The sequence below is a fragment of the Sorex araneus genome, chromosome 8 (assembly GCF_027595985.1).
Source record: "Sorex araneus isolate mSorAra2 chromosome 8, mSorAra2.pri, whole genome shotgun sequence".
Classification (NCBI taxonomy): domain Eukaryota; kingdom Metazoa; phylum Chordata; class Mammalia; order Eulipotyphla; family Soricidae; genus Sorex; species Sorex araneus.
In genome coordinates, this window is record NC_073309.1 from 12,555,903 (window position 1) to 12,577,507 (window position 21,605).

General features: G+C 52.4%; 1 protein-coding gene across 3 annotated transcripts in view; it reads right to left on the bottom strand.

Moving 5' to 3' along the window:
• Window positions 1-21,605, bottom strand: part of PRMT7 (protein arginine methyltransferase 7) — a 32,989-nt gene that overhangs the window by 4,545 nt on the left and 6,839 nt on the right. For all 3 annotated transcript variants that reach the window (XM_055145432.1, XM_055145430.1, XM_055145429.1), the window contains exons 2-13: window positions 20,298-20,484; window positions 18,578-18,614; window positions 14,589-14,738; window positions 13,034-13,142; window positions 10,286-10,398; window positions 7,303-7,544; window positions 6,934-7,114; window positions 3,851-3,978; window positions 3,072-3,207; window positions 2,419-2,502; window positions 2,173-2,220; window positions 1,030-1,119 (exon numbers count right to left, since the gene is read on the bottom strand). In XM_055145432.1, the coding sequence (XP_055001407.1) occupies window positions 1,030-1,119; window positions 2,173-2,220; window positions 2,419-2,502; window positions 3,072-3,207; window positions 3,851-3,978; window positions 6,934-7,114; window positions 7,303-7,544; window positions 10,286-10,398; window positions 13,034-13,142; window positions 14,589-14,738; window positions 18,578-18,614; window positions 20,298-20,392 (1,413 nt within the window). In that variant the 5' untranslated portion in view covers window positions 20,393-20,484. The remainder of the gene's footprint in view (window positions 1-1,029; window positions 1,120-2,172; window positions 2,221-2,418; window positions 2,503-3,071; window positions 3,208-3,850; window positions 3,979-6,933; window positions 7,115-7,302; window positions 7,545-10,285; window positions 10,399-13,033; window positions 13,143-14,588; window positions 14,739-18,577; window positions 18,615-20,297; window positions 20,485-21,605) is intronic.

Genomic DNA, 21,605 nt, shown 5'->3' on the forward strand with positions numbered 1-21,605 from the left:
ACAAATAGACTTTTACTGATTTATTTTCTGGCAATTCCATCATTTGCCATTCCTTTATCCTTTTTCCTTTTTTTCTTCCCCCCACTTTCTGGGTCACACCCAGCAATGCACAGGGGTTACTGCTGGCTCATGCACTCAGGAATTACTCCTGGCAGTGATCGGGGACCATAAGGGATGCTGGGAATCAAACCCAGGAGGTTGGCCGCGCGTGCAAGGCAAATGCCCTACCCGCTGTGCTATCGCTCCAGTCCCAGTAGGGCAGTTTTTTAATTAATACATTTAGGTCCAGAGAGACAGTACAGCATTTTCCTTACACAAGCCCCACCAGGCTTCAACCTCTGGCACCTGATATGGTCCACTGAGCCTGGGAGGAGTGATCCCTGGGCACAGAGCCAGGAGTAAGCCTTGAGCGCCGCCGGGTGTGGCCCCCAAACAAGTAATAAAACTCATTGAATCGTGTGCTTGGAATGGGTTCGTTTTATATGCGTGATGCCTATCGCCTATCGCAATAAAGCTGTTTAAGGAAAGCAGAGTCCAACACGAGGGCTGGGCAAGGGCAGCTGCAGCCCTGGCCAGGAGTGCCACAGCGTCCCACGCAGGAAGGAACGTGGCCCCTGGGAGGGGAGAGTGTGGGCAACAAAGGAGACCCCAGCCGCCCTCCACCTTCAAGAAGGGAAGCCAGGAAGAATGAGAAGGCGCAGATGGAGGGATGGGCGGGGAACAGGACGGGCCTGTGAGGAGGAGAATGGGGAGCTGGAGCGGGGCGGGCAGGAGGCTGTCCCTGCACAGTCCCCGGGCTGAGGCCCTCCTGCGTGAGAGGCAGCAGCAGGGACAGGGGCTGTGAGGAGGGAAACCGAGGCTCCCCACTGCTCGCCCCCACCAGCACTGGCACTGGCTGCTGGGCATGTCTGCCAAGGCCTGCCCCGCCCTCCAGGGCGGCGAGGGCGAGCGGGCGAGAGCCCTGCAGAGAAGGGCACCTGGGCCACCTCGGGGGCGCCTCAGCCACGCACAGGCAGTCTGGCCACTCACCTTTCTGCCCTCCAGGTCTTCAGACGTTAGTAACTCAGGCCGTTTCTCTATGATATTAATTTTATCTTCCAAGTGGTTCGCCTTGAAGATCTTCGAGAAAATTAAAATTGCAGGTTTTGTTCAGGGGAAAAAAAAATACCTCAAGGGCATTTTTTCTGTTTGAAGTTTTCCAGTGAAATAGTTTCAGAATACTTTCATGTTTTGTGGAAATTCTTTCTTCTCATCCCTTAGATGAGAGGGCCCCACGCTTACCCAGGCCTACCGCCCCTCGGCACTTCCTGGAAGTATACATTAAGCAAACAAAAAGCAGCCTCACTTGCAGCGCCCAAATCCTAGTCCCCCCCGCCCCAACACTGCACAGACAGGAATGAGAGCCCTGCAGACGGGGAGTGTGCTCATGCAGGGGCAGTGGCTGGGGGAGGAGGAACCCACCCCGCCACACCCCACCCCACCCCACCCCCAGCTTTCAGAGACCAAAACCATGGGGGGGAAGGGGGCGGGATGGGGGCGGGATGCAGGGAGAGCACAGAGGGTTTGCCTTGCACACAGCTGCATCCTATATGGTCCCCCAAGCACTGGCAGGAGTAATTTCTGAGTGCAGAGCCAGGAGTAACCCCTGAGCATTGCTGGGTACGGCCCAAAAAGCAAAATTAATTAATTAAATAAATAAATAATAAACTTTGAGCCATGGGGCCGAGAGATAGTAAACAGGTATGGAGTTTGCCTTGCATGCATCTGGCCCACATTCAATCCCCAGCATCCTATAGGGTCCCCTGAGCACTTCCAGAAGTAATTCCTGAGCACAGAGCCAGGAGTAACCCCTGAGCATTGCCGGGTGTGACCCAAAACAGAAAAAAGAAAAAAAAACATCACAGATGGGGACAACGATCAGATCACAGAACCGGTCCAGTAGGGCTGGAGTCCCAGAAACAGACCATAAACCCAGGTCCAGCACCAACAAGAATTCATGTGATGTGAGGAGAAAAGCCAACAAGTTCCGCACCACGCGAACCAGGGCAGGGACAGAACGGGGCTCTGGGGAGGGGGCGGCTTCTCCATCTAACCTTCTGACTTTGCCAGGAGTCAAGGCTCCCTCGGCCCCCCCGAGACCCCCTCAGCATTTCAGCAACAGTCAGCACTTACTTTTTTCATCAGCCTGTGTGAGGCGGCTGAGCTCTCAACTGTAAACACCTGAGGAGAAGAGCAGGGGCTTAGCGGGAGGGAGCAGAAGCACCTCACACTGCCCAGACAGACCTGCCATCCAAGCAGGCACCGCCTCAGAAGTCAGGGGGCAGCCACAGGGCACAGCTACAGCCTGACTCCAACTCCCCCCTGCTCCCTGCCCCCCCTCCACCAGGCACTGGGGAGGCAGGGGGAGGGCCGTGGTACCTGCTGGGCGCCCAGGTGATGGGCCAGCATGGGGAGCAGACTGCCGTCACTGACACACAGACAGGCCCCGCCAGGCTTCAGCACCTGCAGGAAGAAGGCAGCCCCTCAGCCCAGCAACACCCAAGCCTGACCCTGCTCAGACTCTCTTGTCCCCCCCATGCCACCGCCATGGCCCCGCGGGACTGCTTAGCATTCCAGCCCTTCCAGTTTGCCGCCGGTTGCCTCCCCCCGAGTCAGCAAAGCCCCTCGGTGTCGACTGTGCGTGCAGGGCCAGCTGCGGGGCTGTGGGGAGCCTGTCATAGGGCAAGGCAGGGCACTCTGGGCTCCATGATCAGTCCCCGCTTATGCACGCATGTCCGTCACACCCTCAGCCCGAGTATGGCCCCCACTATGACAGCGCAGGGAGCAGAGGCTTCCTGGCAAAGTCAGAAGGTTAGGGGGATGCTTGAGAGCTGACGAGCGGACCAACAGCCACTGCATGCCCTGGCGACAGCCAGGAGAGCAGAGAATACGCCCACTCACAGGCTCCCCGTCCACTGCCTTAGTGCCCCAGGGGTGAGGGAGTCCAGAAAACTAGCAAATCCCAGGCAAGCGATGAGCCGGGCTCGAGGGACTTGCTGGCCGCCAGAGCCACGTGTGGGGCCGGGACTCACAGTCCTCAGGGCCTGGGCGTACTGGTCCGTCCTGTCCTGATCGTTGATCTCTCCGAAGCGAGGCCGGTTCCAGAGAAGGTGAGCCTGGCAGTCACACACGGGGCGCACTGGCAGGGCTCTCCCGTTCTTTGCGGGGCTGTGCCAGGAAAGGAACAGTCATGGGGGGACGAGCAGAAGCGCTCGGCCCTGGGCCTGCCCGCGACAGTGCTCCAGACGCGGGTCTCTCCACCTTCTCCCACGGTGGCCCGCTTCTGACCTTGCTTCCGCCCTGGCCCTCACGGCTGGCCCTCACGGCTCGTACCGCGGCTCCCTATCTGCTCAGAGGGAATAAGGCACGACGCAGGACCTCAAGCCAGCAGCCAGGCCAGAGTTCCCGCACAGCTGCTTCCTGAGTCTGTCCCGAGTACTCAAGCTGGGCAGCTGTAATCACAAGCTTCTCACTCTTCTCGATTCTGTTTTTGGGGGGTGGGGACATGGAAGGGAGGGGAAGCCATATCCAGCTGTGATCATCCTGGCTCTGCACTCAGGGGTTACTCCTGGCAGCTCTCAGAGGGCCATACATGGTATCAGGACTCGAACCCGGGTCAGCTGTGTGCAATGGCAAGTGGCTTTCCCACTGTGCTATCTGTCCGGGGGGGTTGCAAATGTTTGCTCTCATTTCACTCTGTTCAGGTACAAATATGACCACTTGGCCCCCACCACGGGGTCTGCTACACGGGCATTTACATCAGCACCGCCACCACGGACCCCGGGTCCCACCCACAAGATTTGGGGCATACCTGGTCCTCTGAAGGCTGTACCAGACACAGTAGTCGTCGTGATGGGCTACCAGGCAGAGGGCTGAGCCCTGAACGACGGGCTCCTCTTGCGGCAGGAAGTACACACACTGCATCCAGTGGTCCCGCCACTGAAACACAGAGCAGAGTCAGCACAACACTGTAGAGTAACTCTGAGTAACTAACTCAGAGTACACTGCCAGTGTAACTCTGCAGCCAGAGCACTTCAGAGCGAGGAGCCCAAGCCAGGCCAGACATCCACCACAGCGCAGACCACAGGGCTGCTGTGGCCAAGGAGACTGGCCCTAAGAATCTGGCTACATGGCTTAATTCTGTCACTACCACTGTCGGGGACCTGGCCTGTGTTGCGGCGAGCGCAGCCGCATACACCACTGGCCTGAACTCAACTGAAAGGCAGGGGAGTGAGTCTACTGGGGCATAAAGCTAGAAAATAAAAACGTAACCAAGGACGTTGGGGGGGCGGTCAGAAAAAGGCAGCAAGCAGGCAAACAAAACAAGCTCTTTAAAACCCCTAATTCATCCCTCTGTGCAGACTCTGGCATGTTCCCTGGGGCTCTGTCACCACGTCCCCATTTATCAGCTTCCTGATCCAAAAGCTCAAGAGCTGCTGACAAGCCACCTTGCTGGGCTGAGAAAGGTTCAGGCCCGAGCGATGCAGAGAAGTCGCCAGAGCCACCAGTGACTCCTCCAATTTCAGCAGGCCAAAAGTCACGATGGACACAGGTGTCCTGTGAGGGGACCTGGGCAAGAGCTCAAGTCCCCACCACACATGAGGAGAAAATATACACAGTAGGACTTTACAGATATGCAAGGGAGAAGTAAATGAACATTCTTCATTCTATTCTTATGTTAATTGTGCAACAGTGCACTCCCCGGGGAGGGAAAGGAAGCAGCCCAAGGCCACATCAATTCTTTTTTTTTTTTTTTCTAGTTTTTGGGCCACAGCTGGTGATGCTTAGGGATTACTCCTTAGGGGGATCATACTGGATGCCGGGGATTGAACCTGGGTCAGCCACGTGCTAGGTAAACACCCTATCTGCCGTACTGCCTTTCTGGACCCCGTGGGAAAATTCTTACCCCTATAAGCCAGCCAACACATACACACACATGTATTCAGGCATTGCTTAGATGCAACGTCACTCAAATACACATACACACATTTATTGTACCACATATTTGGGCACATTCTTAGAGGCAAATTCACCCTTATACACAGAAACACATTCGATTAGAGGCAAATTCACCCTAACACACACACACACACACACACACACACACACACACACACTAGATGTCACTCACCCTAGCAGGCCCAGCAGGAATGCAAGCGACTCCTGCAGTCTCGGATCCCTGGCCCACACAACAAGTCAGACAACACTGCTCTGCCATGGCCTTCCCCGGGTCACGCTGACCTGGATCCAGCAGGCAAGCAAGCAGACCAAAGCCTGCAAGTGCCCAGTCAAGTGGAGAGGGCAGAGAGAACACAGGAAGGTGCCTGGATGGTGCCGAGAATCCCAGAGGGAGGGAAGGTCCCATTTCTCCAGCCGGGAGCCAGTTTCCTCTGAGCGTGCGCACAGCAGGGTAGTGAAGCCGTGTACGTGAGGGGCTGGATCGATAGCACAGCGGGCAGGGTTCGATTCCCAGAATCCCATATAGTCCCCCGAGCACTGCCAGGAGTAATTCCTGAGAGTGCATGAGCCAGGAGTAACCCCTGTGCATCACCGGGTGTGACCCAAAAAGCAAAAAAAAAAAAAAAAAAAAAAAAAAAAAAGACATGCACCTGAGAGGAAATTCAAGATAAAAGGTTGTAGGATGAAAAATAATCTCCCTGTCCACTTTTAATCTCTAGCTCCCTGCCCAGAAATAAGCTTTCATCAGGTTCCATGCATTCTCCCGAGTTTATCCTCATGCACACACATCACCGAGAGCCCTGTCTCAGCCACACTCGTGTTGGCACACCCCATGCTGCTCTGCGTCTGTTTCTGCTCTACTTAACGATATATCCTGAGGATGGTTCCCTGTGGGAACACAGAGCTCAGAATCCGTGAAACAGAGGCAGGATAACGGACTCTGCCAGTCTCCCTGGGGCCTCTGGGCCACACAAGTCTTCTCCGTTCCTGCAGGGCCACCAGGAGCACCCTGACAGGCACATCACTGTATGCATGTCAAAACCCATCCAGGGCTTTAGAGCCTGGAAGGAGTGTCACCTCCTGTGTGACAGTGGCACAGGCTGGCTGCACTCTGGGTCCCTACAATGCCTTTTCTCTGCCAGCAGTGTGCTACCAGCCCTGTGAACCTTACTCAGTCCTAACAGGTGGACACAGGCATCACCCCGAAGTCTGAATTCACTTTTCCCCCTCGAGCAAGGCTGGGAGACTTTCACACAATAAGGGGTCAGCTGTGCTTCTGTGGTGGTTCATGTCCTCTGTTCACATCTATTAAGTTGGAGAAAGTGGATCAGAGGCCACAGGAAAGTGAGGCTTCATACAAGCCACAGAGGTCTCCACTCTCAGTAGGACCCGAGGACCCCGGGGGCTCCCGTGGGGTGCCAGGATTCGGCAGAGTCAGGACAGAGAAGTGCCTATTGCTCTCGATGTAGCAGGCCGACTAGGGACTCACCTGGGACATCTATTGCACTGCAGGGCGCCTTGCATTTTTGTTGTTTTTGTTACATTTTGGGAACACATCTGGCAGAGCTCTGGGGCAACTCTCAGCTCTGGGCTAAGTGGTCGGCCTGGGGACCATGCAATGCTGGGATCGAACCCAGGCCTCCAGTATGCAAAGCGTGCATGCACTCTATAAGCTATTCCTCTGGCATAGAGCTTCACAAAAACACTCTCCCTGGGCCAGAGAACTGAGTGCACGCTCTGCACGGGAGCCCGAGGGTCAGTGCCCAGCATTGCTGGGTATCACCCAAAAGCAAAGGCCCGCCTCTTTGACGCTGATTTCCACACATTCCCTTCTCCCCAGCTTCTTGGGAATCTAAGATTCAACATGCTACTTTGCCACAACTGAAAGCGCCCCAGTTTTCTGACAAGCAACCATGCTCAGCTCCTTCCCCTTACCTGGAGCTCCTCCGGGTCTGAGTGCGCCCAGAAGGGGGCCATGGTGCACTTGATCTTCCCCTCGGGGTCCATTTCGATGTCCCACCAGGAGAGGACCACCTGAGCGCGGCCAGACGCCAGCAGCTGGAACTGCCTGCTGTGGCAGGCTGCGGCGCTACTGACTTGCTTGCTGAAGTCCACACTGCGAAAGCGCACGCGAGAACTTAAGCCGCTGTGGGGACTTGGCCAGCCACAGAACTGGAAGGCAATGGATGCCTGCCACCAGAGGCAGCCGCCTTCAGCTGCTGTCCGTCCCATTCAACAAGGACCCCCGAAGACCCTGGGTGACCGCGTGTCCCAAGACACCCTCTGTGGACGGCTCCCTGGTACCTGAACATGGGCAGCACGTTGCTGAGGACCGTGAAGTCAGCGGGGGACACCTGGTTCAGCTGAATGTCATAGACAGAGGGGGCACCCGGACACCGCTCGAGTTCCAAGGGGGGGACGATGACCTGCTTCCCGAGGCTGGTCTCCACGTGGACCGGAAACAGCTTGTTCCATGACCACATCTTTCTGGACTCCACCAGCTGTGCGTAGACGGTGGCCTTGTGTGGCACTGCCTCACAAGGATCCTGGGTTCGGATTCAAAAACAAAAGCAAGACATGTTTGCCATTATCTGTATATGTGACCTACAGTAATTCCCACTGATGCAAACAGCTTCGCCTGTTCCGGGCAGGGGCACACCCGAGGCGCTCAGAGGCTCTCCCTGGGTAGGGACCCCAGGCGGTGTTTGCTGGGGGAACAGCATGCAGTGCCGGGGACTGAGTTGGAGTCGGCTGCAGGCAAGGCAAGCAAGTGCCTTAATCCCTGTCCTATCTCTCCAGCCCTGAACAAAACAGTTTGTTCCTTAAACATTACCTGGCTGAGTAATAACTAACACTTTAGCGGGATGAGACAGTGAACTCTTTCAGCCCTATACTCTTGGAAAAGAAAAAAAAGAGAAAAAAGAAACCAGGTTTCAAAAAGAACATATGCTACGCCGACAATGACTTTTGTCAGGTAAGTTCCCAGCTACCTGACACTCTTAAATACTTCAAAAATAAACCTTAATTGTCATCATGCCATTAAACTCCCACACTGACTAGGAAAAAAAAAAGAGTCCAAGTCTTACTGCTCTGCAGTAATTCTGGCACCAGCCCTCCCCTCGAGCGCAGCTCTAGCCCAGACTCCAGAACCTTCTGATTCCACAGCCCGGTGGGCAAGTGTCCATCCTTACCTGACCTAACCTTCAGGACCACTCATTTCCTCCCCACCCCCTCCCCAAGGACCTTTAACCTCGCTAACCTCACTGACCACATGTGTGTATCTAGGTCTCTTGGTCTCTACCTGAGTAGCCCTCAGCAGCTCAAATTTCCTGCCCAGGGGCCAGAGATAGTACAGTGGGTAGGGTGCTTGCCTTGCATGTGGACAACCCAGGTTCTATCCCCAGCATGCCATTTGTTTTTAAAACACTGCCAGGAGGGGCTGGAGTGATAGCACAGCGGGTAGGGCGTTTGCCTTGCATGCGGCCGACCTGAGTTCGATCCCCGGCATCCCATATGGTCCCCCAAGCACCACCAGGAGTAATTCCTGAGTGAAAAGCCAGGAGTAACCCCTGTGCATTGCTGGGTGTGACCCAAAAAGCAAAAAAAAATAAAAATAAAAAAAAAAATAAAACACTGCCAGGAGTGATCGAGTGCAGAGCCAGGAGCACTGCTAGATGTAGGCCCCCAAAAAATACCAAAAACATACAGAAAAATAAAAAAGTTTTAAGTCTACACTGCCTAAAGGGAAAATATCTGTGAGCACTGCTGTGGCATCAACAGAGAACATTCAAAAACTGAATGGAGAGGGGCTGGAGCGATAGCACAGCGGGTAGGGCGTTTGCCTTGCACGCGGCCGACCCGGGTCCGAATCCCAGCATCCCATATGGTCCCCCGAGCACCGCCAGGAGTAATTCCTGAGTGCATGAGCTAGGAGTAACCCCTGTGCATCGCCGGGTATGACCCAAAAACAAAACAAAACAAAAACAAACAAAAAAAACTGAATGGAGAGGCCAGAGAGATAGGACAGCATGTAGGGCATTAGTCTTGCATGCAGCCGACCTAGGTTCAATCCCTGAGCACTGCTGGGTATGGCCCCAAACAACAAACAAGGCCTTTCTTTGGGCTGGAGAGGTAGTACAGCAGGCAGGTGCTTGTCTTAGCCAATCCCAGTGTGACATGTGGTCCCCATATGGTCCCTTGAGCATTACCAGGAGTATCTGGACCCCTGAGCACCACCAGGAGTAAGTCCTGAGCACAGACAGATATGGCCCCCAAAACTAAAAAAAAAATAAGTAAAATAAAATCCTTTTTTTTTTTTTAAAAAAAGCAAGACCAGTGCTTCCAAGTTGCATTCCTATCGTATTTCTCCCTTAAAGCCCTGCTGGACTGTCACAACCCAGGCTCCTTCACCTAGAAGGGTTGGCATTCAAGGCACCTGCCCTCTGGCTTTACTCCCCACAGCGGGTGACCTCATCAACATATCACACAGGTTCTCTGCCTTACACACTCTCACCTCCTTCCTGACCCAGGGCTCCTCTGCCGGCCCTAACCTGAGTGTTTGTTCCTTCTCTCAGGCCATCCAGGCCTCACCCCTGCTGACTAGTGTGAGTTAGAAGTGAAAAGGCTAATCTGCCAGGAAAGCTGCATAGAAGACCCCCGTTAGTCTAACCAACAGCAAGGAAGGCTCCACCAGCACTAACCAGCGCGGCAGATCCTTAGACTATGACTCAGAAACATCACTTCGAGACAGGACGATTACCACACACTGACTCTTACTGGTCTAAGTTTTGATAATTCCATTTGCCTGCGTGCTGTAACAAACAGTATGAAGTACGCTTCTTTGTGCCTGCAAGGGGGCAGACTGGGGTGGGTGGGAAACTGGGGACATTGGTGGGGGAAGGTCACACTGGTCATGGAACACTGGAAGCTTAAAACAACTGTATGATGAACAACGTGGTAAATCACCATAGTAAATAAGTAACTTATTATAAGCAAATAATAAACAATAATTTATAATAAAAAAAGTAAAAAAATAATACAAGAGCTGCCTGGGCGTGGCAAGTCCGCACCTCACCCTCAGGGGCACCCGAACTGTAACCGCACCTGGACAGCATGGCCGGCCTTTCCACTCGCCCCACCAAAGCCCAGCTCAGGAGGAAACTGGCCTTGCAGGACTGGAGGGATGTTCGGGGTAAGTGGAGATACAGGGGTCCCAGGTCATGAAGAACGGGGGCATCCATGTAAACTGGGCTGAGCCGGCTAAGGGCCCTGCAGGCCCGGTGCCCACCTGCACGAGGTGCCTGTGTGCGTGCTCGTAGGAAGGCAGCGCACCCTCCCCGATCAGCTCCGTGTCGAAGAGCTCCGTGACCAGGATGTTGGCGCGGCAGGGCAGGTCACCACCTGAAGAACATAAGAGCCTGTGTCAGAGGTAAGCAACAGGTGAGAGAAAGGCTTAGAGCATGTAGCCAGGAGAAAAACAAGCTACTTGGTCATTAAACTGAAAATATATAAGCTGAAATATAGAGAAATATGTCATAAAGTTGTCAACTTCCCATGGCTCGGAAAAAAATATACTTTATATTTTATATACATATATTTATAAATACATATATGGATATAGATCCATTCTGATACATATAAAATAATTGGCAGATATATTAACAATTGGCATTAGTCCCTTGGTTAAGGGACCATAAGGAAGATCATTATATTACTCCTATAGCCTTTCTTGTATGCTTAATTTTGCAAGGGACATAGAAGACTATCAAGAAGAGCATAAATACCTTCCCCTCCCGGAAATAAAAAACAGACTAAAACATACATAAACACTTGAAACCAGAAAAGATAGTAATCACATATACAGAGTATTTTCCATTCTTCTATTTATGTTTGTTTTCTTTCGTGGACACAACTAACAGTGCTCAGGAACTACTCCTGGCTCGGTGTTTAGGGGTCATTCCCAGTGGTGCCGGGGGACCACGCGGTGCTGGGAATCAAAGCTGGGTCTCCCACATGCAAAGCATATGCTCTAGTCCTTTGCGTTACTTTCTAGTTACAAATTTTTTATTTTTATTAGCAACTGGAGAGAAATTAATGACTAAACTGTTAACTATTAAATTAGCAAAAACTAGTTAAAAAGCAAAACTGTATACTAATCCTTCAGATACGTTGGTGCTGCAGAAAAAGATAAAATTCAAAGCAAGAGACAACATAAAAGGTAAAATGAGAGAGAGACAGTCTGGTGGTCTGCCATGCCCGGGAGTCCGGCCAACTGCACTGATACCCAAGGAGACCCAATCTGGGACTCAGAATCCACCGTTCCCTCCCTGCAATTCTCCTTAATTAAGTTCACTTCTGGCTTTCAAATAATGCCCCAAAAGACAGTTGTCTTAGAATAATGGGATGGCGGAGCATCTATTTTCTAAGCTTCTATAACTGTATTATAATGTTACTTCTATAATCACAATTTTTAATGAGCCAAGAGACAAAATTGACTTGGAAGGGGCAATTCATCATAAAGAACAAACTGTAAACACTCCTAATGGGCCATGAGTTGCAATCTGACAGCACCCACTCTTCTTCCCTACACACAAGTCTCGGGGAGACATTCAAAGGATTCAAAGACTGAAGACAGAGCTTGGCCCTTGGGTCACAGAGACCCAGACCTGCACCCCACTTTCTAGCCTTCGCCCCTTGGTTCTGACCATGAGCTGCATCATTGGGGAAAGCGGGGAGTGTTCGAGTAAGGAAATCTGCCCAACAGTGGCAGGAGGGCCGAGGAGAAACCGTGGACACTCCATGGACGTCCATGGCAGTAAGAGGTAATCAGTGGTTAGGAAAACCTGTCTCCTGGGCCCTCCGGAGCGGGGCTATCTCTGACACGATGCCTGGCTCCAGTGGAACGCCCTGTCCCCAGTGGAACGCCTTGTCCCCACCCCCCCCACACACACTGGTCCGTGCTCCAGGAGCCCAGCAGTCCCGGCGCGCCTGGTCCACACTGTCTTCCATGACCTGAACAGTGCCCGCACCCCGCAAGAGATGCCGGAACAGAAGCCCGTCTCCCTGCAGTCAGTTGGCAAACCCTATCTATCTGGCCAATTCTATCCGGAATGTTTTTTCAGCCAATTATGTCACTAGAAATGATTTATTGTGGAAATTCACTCTAAATACGTAAAGCTTTCCAGGCCAGTGAATTTCAACAAATGCTGCCGGTGGACGCTGAGCAGCGGGGGACAGGAGGGGCGCAGAAGCCTGAGAAGGGCAGTTACCTCTGAGGTGCCTCCTGAGTCTTCACTAAATGATTAGTGAAGTCCCCCAGTTAGGCGTCACTGAGCGAGCCACCTCTCACACAGGCACAAACCTCGAGATGCCATTCTCAAGAGCTTAGGACAGAACCTGGGAAGACAGTTGAGAAGAGAAAAGGCACAAAGGAGAACCAAGACTCAGCAATTATGGAAGTCAGGAAGAGTTTCCAGGTGGAAGCACCAGAAGCGCACTCACCAGGAAAGACCATCGATCTTGGCAATGAGGAAGTTTCTCCAGTGTGGGGTTGAGGGAGTGGAAACAAAGTTGCACTGACAAGAGGCTAAGGACCCAGGCATTCACTATTCACTGAGCCAGTGTTACTGAATTCGCTCATGGGCCAGGCCTGTGCAGGGCATGGTGAGAAGCTAGTGAGAACAGTTCGCAGCCTCACAGTCCAAGCCACGGGGATCCAGACAATAGGTGCAAAATGACACAACTGGGGGCCAGAGAGAGTAGAGCAGGTGACGTGCTTGCTTGTACAGTCAACCCAGGTTTGGTCCCCAGCATCCCATAGGGCCCCTGAGCACTGGCAGGAGTGATTCCTGAATGCCAGGAATAACTCATGAGCACCGCTGGGTGCTCAGGGCGACCACACCATGGTCCCCCGTGCACCACCAAGAGTGCCTCCCAAGATTCCAAAATTATACTGGTACATTTATTCCAGATAACGGAATAAACCTTTTCTGCTCTCCTAAGTAAAGCAAGCAAAGAAAGGATGTGTTGATCCTACCTGGGCCGACGGTCACCTCTGTGGAATGCTTATTGATAACCTTAATTTTATCACTGAAGCCATTTTTCTCTACAATCTTTACAGCAGCATCAGCCATAGGCTTGAAAACCTAGAAATGAAGAACAAAACCCAAGTGAAAATGAGCAATACTTTATTTATTTTTTTTGGGTCCCCACCCGCCTCCCCCTCCACAATACTTCAAATAACATCCAAATGCCCAAGGTTAGAACATGTGCCCTGATTCCTGAATTTGGAATGACAGGGGCGACCACCATACCATTTCCTCGTAAACATGCAAGCAAAATACTTCTCTGGGTTGCTTTGGTTTGAAGGCTTCATCTGCCTAACTTAAAATTTTATTCCTGGCTGGAGTCAGAGTGATAGTACAGATGTAGGGCTCTTGCCGTTTATGCAACCAACCCAGCTTCCATCCCTGGCACTGCGTACAGTCCCCCTGAGCACCATCAAGAAAGATCCCTGAGCACCACTGGGGTGAGGGGGGGTTGGGGGAGAACCAAAAAATGTTCTTCTTGAAGGCATGTCACGAAAAGACCACTCCAGAAGGAGCCCCCACTGACTCTGGCTCCCCGCCTAGAATTCCTATTATGCGTCAGGCACAGCGGATGTTGGGGATCCCAAGGAGCTGGGCACCCCTATAACGGATGGCAAGTATCAGTGAATGCTGGAGGAAGCCTGGAGGGAAACTGGCTGTGACCCAGGACAGACGTGCACCCACTCTCTAGAGGAAGTGAGACAGTTTCTGTGCTCGTCGGCTCGTCAGGACTGAGCCCAACCCCACTGCCGCCAGCATGCCTGAGCTGTCCCTGCCCAACCCCAGCTAAACCCTCCTCAAGACCAGTACAAACCCCCCTGACAGGCTTCCCCAAACCCTCCACTTCCACCTCTCCCCTGCAGCTCAGTCACACAGGCCCAGACTTTGTGCGAGCGATGCGTCAATACACCCCGTTCCGCTTTGCTGGCATGCAAGGAGACAGCCCAAACTGCACAGTGATTAACTTCCCATTAACACCTTACTTTTATTTTGTGTTTGCCAGATTCCCACAATGATATGTACTATTTTACAGTACCAGAAACACAGCATATGCCCAACTCTTTATTGCATGTTTAAAGCCTCATTGAAAGACGGTGATGGCAGATTGCCCAACTCTCAGATTTTGGAAAGTCAGACAATTTGGGAAAAAGAAACAATACAACAGCTGGCTCTGCAGGGGCCTCTGGGAGGTGGCGCTGCGCACAGGGTGTGCCAGCGCAAATGGCAAGTCTGGGCTGCCCAATGCCAAGGCCACAAGGCAGAATAATGAAGTGTAATTCCCTTCCCAGGGGCAGCGGGAGACGAGGCCCCAGCGTTTCTTTTAAAGCTCCGCCAGATTCTGACATGCAGCCAAGGCGGGGAACCAGAGCATCTAGAGGGGACAGGGTGGGCGGGGGGCGGCATTGGTACTGTGCATGCTGAGTGAGCCCGCCTGAACCGTCTGTGAAGTGGGGGCGGAGGCAGGACACGAGACACCGGACGTACACTGAGGGAGCAGCTCACCTCAATGGCATAGCAGAAGTCAGCGCCGGCAGTGACCGCCATCATGGACAGGAGTCCCGTGCCCGTGCCGATGTCGAGAACCAAGGCCTTCTGCCCTCTGTCCTTCACCCTGCGCACTGCAGCCCGGATGCCCTGGTAATACTTGATATTCTATGAGAAGAGGAGAGGTGCTGTCACATCACACCAGTGACAAAAAGCAGCAGCAAGGGATGGCAATAATGGGTGTGACCCAAGACATTCCTGGCACCCCGAGAAACCACACTGGCTGAGTCGGGCAGTCCTGCCCTCTCGGACTCCTGCTCTTCTGCCCCCTGCAGAGCGCGGCTGCCCCAGGCTCTGCATATCACCGCCCCCAGCACCAGATGCCGGCGTGGGGGGCCCGAGGGCACCGGAGGGCTACAGGAGGGCAAGTCCCTGAAGTGCTGCTCTCCAAAGATGGGGGTAAAGGCTCCACAAAACACTCCTTCATGCTTCCACAGTCTGGGTACCCCAATCTTTTGTTTTACTGCCCAGGCACCCTTGGGAGTGGCCTTCCTGCAAAAAGAGATCCCACAGATTTCTCCAAGCAGATAAAACTGACACACAGCAGATGCTCTGGCCTTTCCTTCTGAAAGGAAAGTCAGACAATTTGGGAAAAAGAAAAATTTGTACATGGAAAATAAAGTATGAGGAGCAAGGATGTGTCTCTGTGTAGAACACAGGCCTCACATCTATGAGACCCTGAGTTCGATTCCCAGCACCACCAAATTAAAAAGTGGAATTTCATAAAATCACTTTATGTTTAATTTTTTTTGTTTGTTTTTTGGGTCACACCTGGCGATGCACAGGGGTTACTCCTGGCTCTGCACTCAGGAATTACTCCTAGCAGTGCTCAGGGGACCATATGGGATGCTGGGATTTGAACCCGGGTCGGCCGCATGCAAGGCAAACGCCCTACCCGCTATGCTATCGCTCTAGCCCCTATGTTTAATTTTTATAGAGAATTATTAACAAAGTTATGCAAGAAAGAAAAAGCACCCAGTGTTATCAGCCAGCTCAACTGTGAACAGTGTTGGCACTGTTCCAATAATGAGGAGATGACTAATTTACACATGTAAGTGCTTCCCTGATAACGACACTTTAAAAGGGAGTACTATTGTTATCCCCATTTTACAGATGAGAAAACAAAGGCCAGAGAGATCAAGAGACTTGTCTATTAAAAAAGTGAATAGAGATTTTGGCAAAAGATTATGCTGCTAAAAGAGCATGGAAGGAGAGGAGAATGAATTAGCAGAACCTGGGTTACAAAGAAACCAAATTCTTAGCTCTCAGTGGAATGCCAAGTTCAAAAGGAACTGGACACAAGTAGCAGCTCCCCAAGAAATGCAGCTGACAAAGGTCTGCTCAGATGCCACACCCAGGGATGGCTCTTCTCTACAATAAGCCGTATGGGGTCAGAGCCACAGTACGGTGGATAGAACGTTTGCCTTGCACACATTCGACCTGGGTTTGATCCCCAGCATCCCTTGTGGTCCCCCAAGCATCAGAAGTAATTGAGTTATTCTTAAGTGCAAAGCCAAGAGTAACCCTTATGCATCACTGGGTTTGGCAAACCGGAACACCCCTCCTCCCCCCCAAAAAAGAAAAAATGGCAAACAGAGTAATTTCACTCCTTGACTTTGAGACCATATCCTGTGGTGTTCAAGGCTTGCTCCCAGGTCTGTGTTCAGTGATCACTCCTAGATGGTCTCAGGCGATCATAAGGGGTTGTTGGAGCTCAAACTCGGGTCGACCTCATGCAAGGCAACAGCCTACCAGCCAGTGATTTCATTTGCAAATGCATTCACATCCCAGGTAAAGATTGGCATAGCATTTTAAGCTACGAGCTTTTAAACTACAATTCTAAAAATTTTTTTCAAATCAGTTTTACAATTTCGGAGTTTGTCAAACTGGGAAACTGAACATGTCATATTCTCTACTCCCAGCGGGAGGGGGTGCTGTCTCTCAAAGCTTTGTCTGGACTAACAAAGGATTGTTTCTGAGCCACCGTGAGCGGATCGCCTGAGAAGCCGATGAGCAGCATCTGCGACAGAACAGCAGAGGACCCGCATTCTCCTTAAACGGCACTCACATTAGCCACCCATCTTTTCTTTTTTTTCTTTTTTTTTTTTTCTTTTTGGGTCACACCCAGCAATGCTCAGGGGTTACTCCTGGCTTTGCACTCAGGAATTACTCCTGGCGGTGCTTGGGGGATCATATGGGATGCCGGGGATTGAACCCGGGTCGGCCGCGTGTAAGGCCAATGCCCTACCCGCTGTGCTATCGCTCCAGCCCCAGGCACCCATCTTTTAATTAATCATTTTTGAAGATACTATCATAAAATATGGACCCCTCTTAAAAGGCAAATTGCAGGAAGGGGGAGATAAATCAGGCAAAAAGGGCCCATTGTTCAGTAAAACAGAACTAAGACCTTTAGAGGTGAACATAATAGAGAGATATTTACTTTAAATGATGTACACCTGAAGTCTATATAATGTTAAAAATCAATGTTACTTCAATTAAAAAAAAATCAATGTAAAACAAATCATAAGCAAAAGACAATTTCTGGGTGTTTATTAAAAACCACATGGTTGGGGGTGAGACAGTACAGCAGGCAGGACGCTTGCCTTTCACACGCCCAGTCTGGGTTCGATCCCTAAGATCCCACAGGGCTCCTGAGCACCACCAGGATCCCTGAACACAAGAGCCAGGAGTAAACTCCGGGTACAGTTGGTTGTGACCCTAAAACCAAACAAAAGTCACATAGGTGGGGACAAAGTGGCAGCACAGCACTTAAGGCACCTGCCTAAAATACGGCCAACCCAGGTTCAATCCCGGTACCATACATGATTTTCCAGGTTTTACCATGAGTGTTCCCTGAATACCACTGGACATGGCCCCCAAAGTAAACAAGATCATTGTCACAGTGTCTCCAAAAGTGAGAGAAGTTGAGTAGTTAACCAGGGATGGGTGAAGGGGGCCTGGCCAGCAGGACCAACCCTACCATTTACCCTCTCCCTCTCCTGCCCCGAGTGATCAGGGGATGACCTGGTTTTTGTTTCGTCCTTTCTGTTTTGCTGGCCCCACCAGTGCTTCCCTGCCGCCAGGTCACATGGGGCCTGAGGATGCAATGCTGCCCAGGACCTTCAGTGCTGGGGGCCTCCAGGGACACCCCAGTGTGGCTTGGAGGGCCATGTGGAGAAAGGAATCAAATCTGGGCCGGGCACCCTAACTGCTGTACTATGTCCCCACACGATTCATTTTTCAGCTTGGTCCTGCATCTTTCTCCTCTCAACTTTTCCCCTGTGCGGATAAGGCCACTCTAGCAGACTGCGAAACCCTACGCTGCTCGCCACTGCTATGACCCAGCACACAGGCCGCTACCGAGGAGCAAGCAGGAAAAGAAAACTGGAGAGAGGAAATCTGAAATCTGAAATGGGATTCTGCAATGAAAGGCTTCATCATGTAGTCTGCAGTGACATCTAGCGAGTTTATTTTAGAATTACAAGCTGACTACACAAAGCATCATCATGTAATTAGAAAATTTTTATGTAGAAATCAGTCAGTATAGAGGTCAGCTAGTAGATCTGTCACTGGAAATACTGGGGGGCTGGAGCGATAGTACAGTGGGTTCAGCGTTTGTCTCACACAGGGCTGACCTGGGTTTGATTCTCAACATCCCATATGGACCCCAGAACCCACCAAAAGTAAATATGGAGCACCACTGGGTGTGGCCTGAAAATAAAGAAGTAAATAGATTTAATGCTAATAAGGAAGGTCCACCGAGGGCCTAGACTTTCTGCACCCAAGGCTGCACTCAGGTCCATGCCGGGCAGCCTCCTGCCTCCTTTTCCCACGAGGGCCCGCGCTGCCTCTATGTGCTGTTTTAACACTCGCCTCCAGAGGGAGTTTTCAACCCACTACCAGAAAGTTTCACAGCATGCGATGAAGAGAACGGTCTCCACACTTACTCTGTCTTTGTCATGAAGCATATCCGCGTAGGAGGACCTAAAACACAAAAAGATGGATCAGAACTCTCTGCAAAGTGGGTACCAAGGCACGCATGTGAATGCACGCCTAGCCCAGACAGAGAGCCAGGCTGGATTCAGCAAGGAACCTCAGACCCGAGAACACTCTGGTGGTGGGCCCTGTCAGAAACTTCACAGCCACTAGTATAGTATATGTCAGACATTTCTTTTCTTGGAAAGAATCCAAACTCCGCATGATCTTGCATGCATTTCCACACTGATCACATTACATAAGAGAGAGGAATCGGAAGGGACAGCACCAGTCCGCTGCAGATGTGAAGGGGACGGAAGTAGGCACTGAGGGGTGACATGGGTGAGTGGGGAGCAGGGGTGGTAGCCTTGGCAAAAGTGTCTCCCTGCTCAACAGGGAAGTCTGGCTGGGACCAGCTAAGCCTGCCATGGACAGAGGCATCCTGGTCACCCCACTGGGCAGTCATCAGGCTGTGCCTTAAGTTCACCTAATCTGCACGTTGCAGGAACTGGTTCCCAACACCCCAAGAACTTTGGCTGGAGTGAGGAACCGGCTCTCTGCAGGAAAAGCAAAGTAATCCTCTCTAGAACACAAGGCCCAAGCGCATTCCGGCTTCATCATCTTCCTCAGAAGAGAACTTCAGGAACAGAGCTGGAGAGCTAGTACATGGGTGGGGCATTTGCCTTGTGCCCACCAGACTCAGGTTCAATCCCAGAACCCCATATGGTCCTCCAAGCACCGCCAGGACTAATTCCTGAGAGCAGAGCCAGGAGTGACCCCTGAACATCGCTGGGTGTGACCCAAAAAAAACTCAAAAGAGAATATCAGGAGGAGATGTGAATAGTGAAGCAAAATAGCTTTATTTACAAGTGAGTGTGAGAGCGTGTTACGTGTTTGAGGGCACAGGCTTCCGAGGGCTCGGCTCTCCGGGAAAGACAATGTGCTGCCCGTGCCTCTGCGGGCCGGCTGGGGCTTCACTGGGGTTGTGGCCATGAACTCTGCAAGGACTTTCCCACAATCTTTTGCTCTTCTAGAAACTTCTTTTTTGGAGGGGAATCCACCATTCTCTGGGCAATAACTCTACGCCTTTGGCTACTTCAGGGCTGGTGACTTGGCAACTTCTTAAAATCACATCTTGGTATTATTAGGGACCCTCCCTGTCTTATCTGCTTGCAACAGAACCTTGGATCCCAAAACCATTTGGGTGGAAGGAACCAGTTCCCACACAGAAGAAGAAATCACACGTATCTCAGGTGTGGCCCCACAGCTGCCTTCATGGGGCTGCGAGACCAGGGTGTCCTCCCAGGCTGGGCTCCTCCTTCCCCCAGCCCCATCTCCCCGGCACCCCCACACAAGCAGCAGTCTTGCACGGCAAGCTGAGCGGTTGCCAAGAGAAGAGAGTGGCTTCCACTGGTTTTCGCCTCTAGCAACCCACCGATTTGCAAAGCCTCCCGTGCACCAGCTCTCGGCAGCCTAGGCCACAGAGGCTGAGTTCCCGGTCCAGCTGTCTGAGGCATTCTTGGAGATGCGGCTCCCAGCCGTGCTTCGGTCTCCGGATCCCGGGAGGGGCCCAGGGATGGCGTGTTTCAGAGGCAGGCTGCAGGATGCGACTCCAGCCAGCAGGCTGAGCTGCCTCCAAGGGAGCTGCTTTGCCATCAGGGCCGCAGCCACCGGGACACCAAGCCCCCCTACCTGGCAATCTCCTGGTGGTAGTCATAGTGCTCGTCCTCCTCCAGCCACTCCACAGAGCCCGTGGTGGGATTGGCTCGCCCGCAGAAGACCTTCATGGTGCCCAGCGGCAATTCAGCGTCGATGCAGAAAAGCAGCACTCCGGCTCGTCTGCGACAGGCTCCTGGTCAAAAAGCCTCTCTCATGACGCCTAGACAGACGGGGATGTGTGGAGGCAAGAAAAGATAAGACAATGAAAATCAAGAAGCTGAGGGGGCAGAAGAGACAGTACCCCAGGCAGGGTGCTTGCCTTGCATCTGGCCAACCCGTGTTTGATCCTCAGCACCCAGCATGGTCCCGAGTCCACCAGGAGTGATCCCTGAGCAGTCAGGAATAAGCCCCCAGCACTGCGAGATGGGGCTCCCCTGCCACGAAAAAAATCAAGGTGTGGCGGGCCAGACAGAGAGTACAGCGGGTAGGGCACCTGCTTTGCACATGGCTGACCCAGGTTCCATCCCTGGCATCCCACTGGGTCTCCACCAGCACCACCAGGAGTGATTCCCTGAGCACAGAGCCAGGAGTAGTTCCTGAGCACTGTCTTCCAGCCCCATACCTGCCTGCAACATAACATAAATAAAAACAGGACCAAGGAGACTAGCACAGGACGGGGCAGGACCCCGATTTGATTCCCAGACCGCATGGCCCCTGCACCCAGCACTGCTAGACATAGCCCTGCAGAACATTCCACACAAGACCCCGTGAAGGTGGAAACAACGAGAACTAAAAATCCCGTAACACAGAAATGCACAGTACTGCAGGGAACCCTCAGCTTTCCTCCCTGGCTCCCAGAGGGCTGAGTCTCAGCTGCACTGGGGCGCAGCCTCCGGCGAAAGCAGGTAGGGAGGAAAGGGAAGGACCGCCTCGGGTATCAGTCTGTTTGGGGCCAGGGATGGGGCTCAAGTGCCAGAGGCCAGCCTGAGCACAGGAGGCTTTGAGTCCGATCCCTGAGCCTGCGTGATGTTCCCAGCACAGCCACGGGGGGCTTGCTGGCCCCTGAGCACTCAAACATAAAATCAAACATTCTGTTCAAGGAAAAAGACAAAGAGCAGAGCCCAGAATCAGGCCCGTAGTAGCACTCACGGAAGAGTCAAATCCTGGCGACCATTTAGGGGACGTCTAAAGTAATCCTACTGGGCGGAGGGGGCACAAAGGGCGGAGAGCATGCTGTGCAGTGGGGGCTCCACAGAGCAATCCCAGAGCACTGAGCCAGGGAGTAGCTCCCCTCCCCTTGCATCACTCAGATGTCCCTCCTCCCCCCAAAAAAAGTTTTCT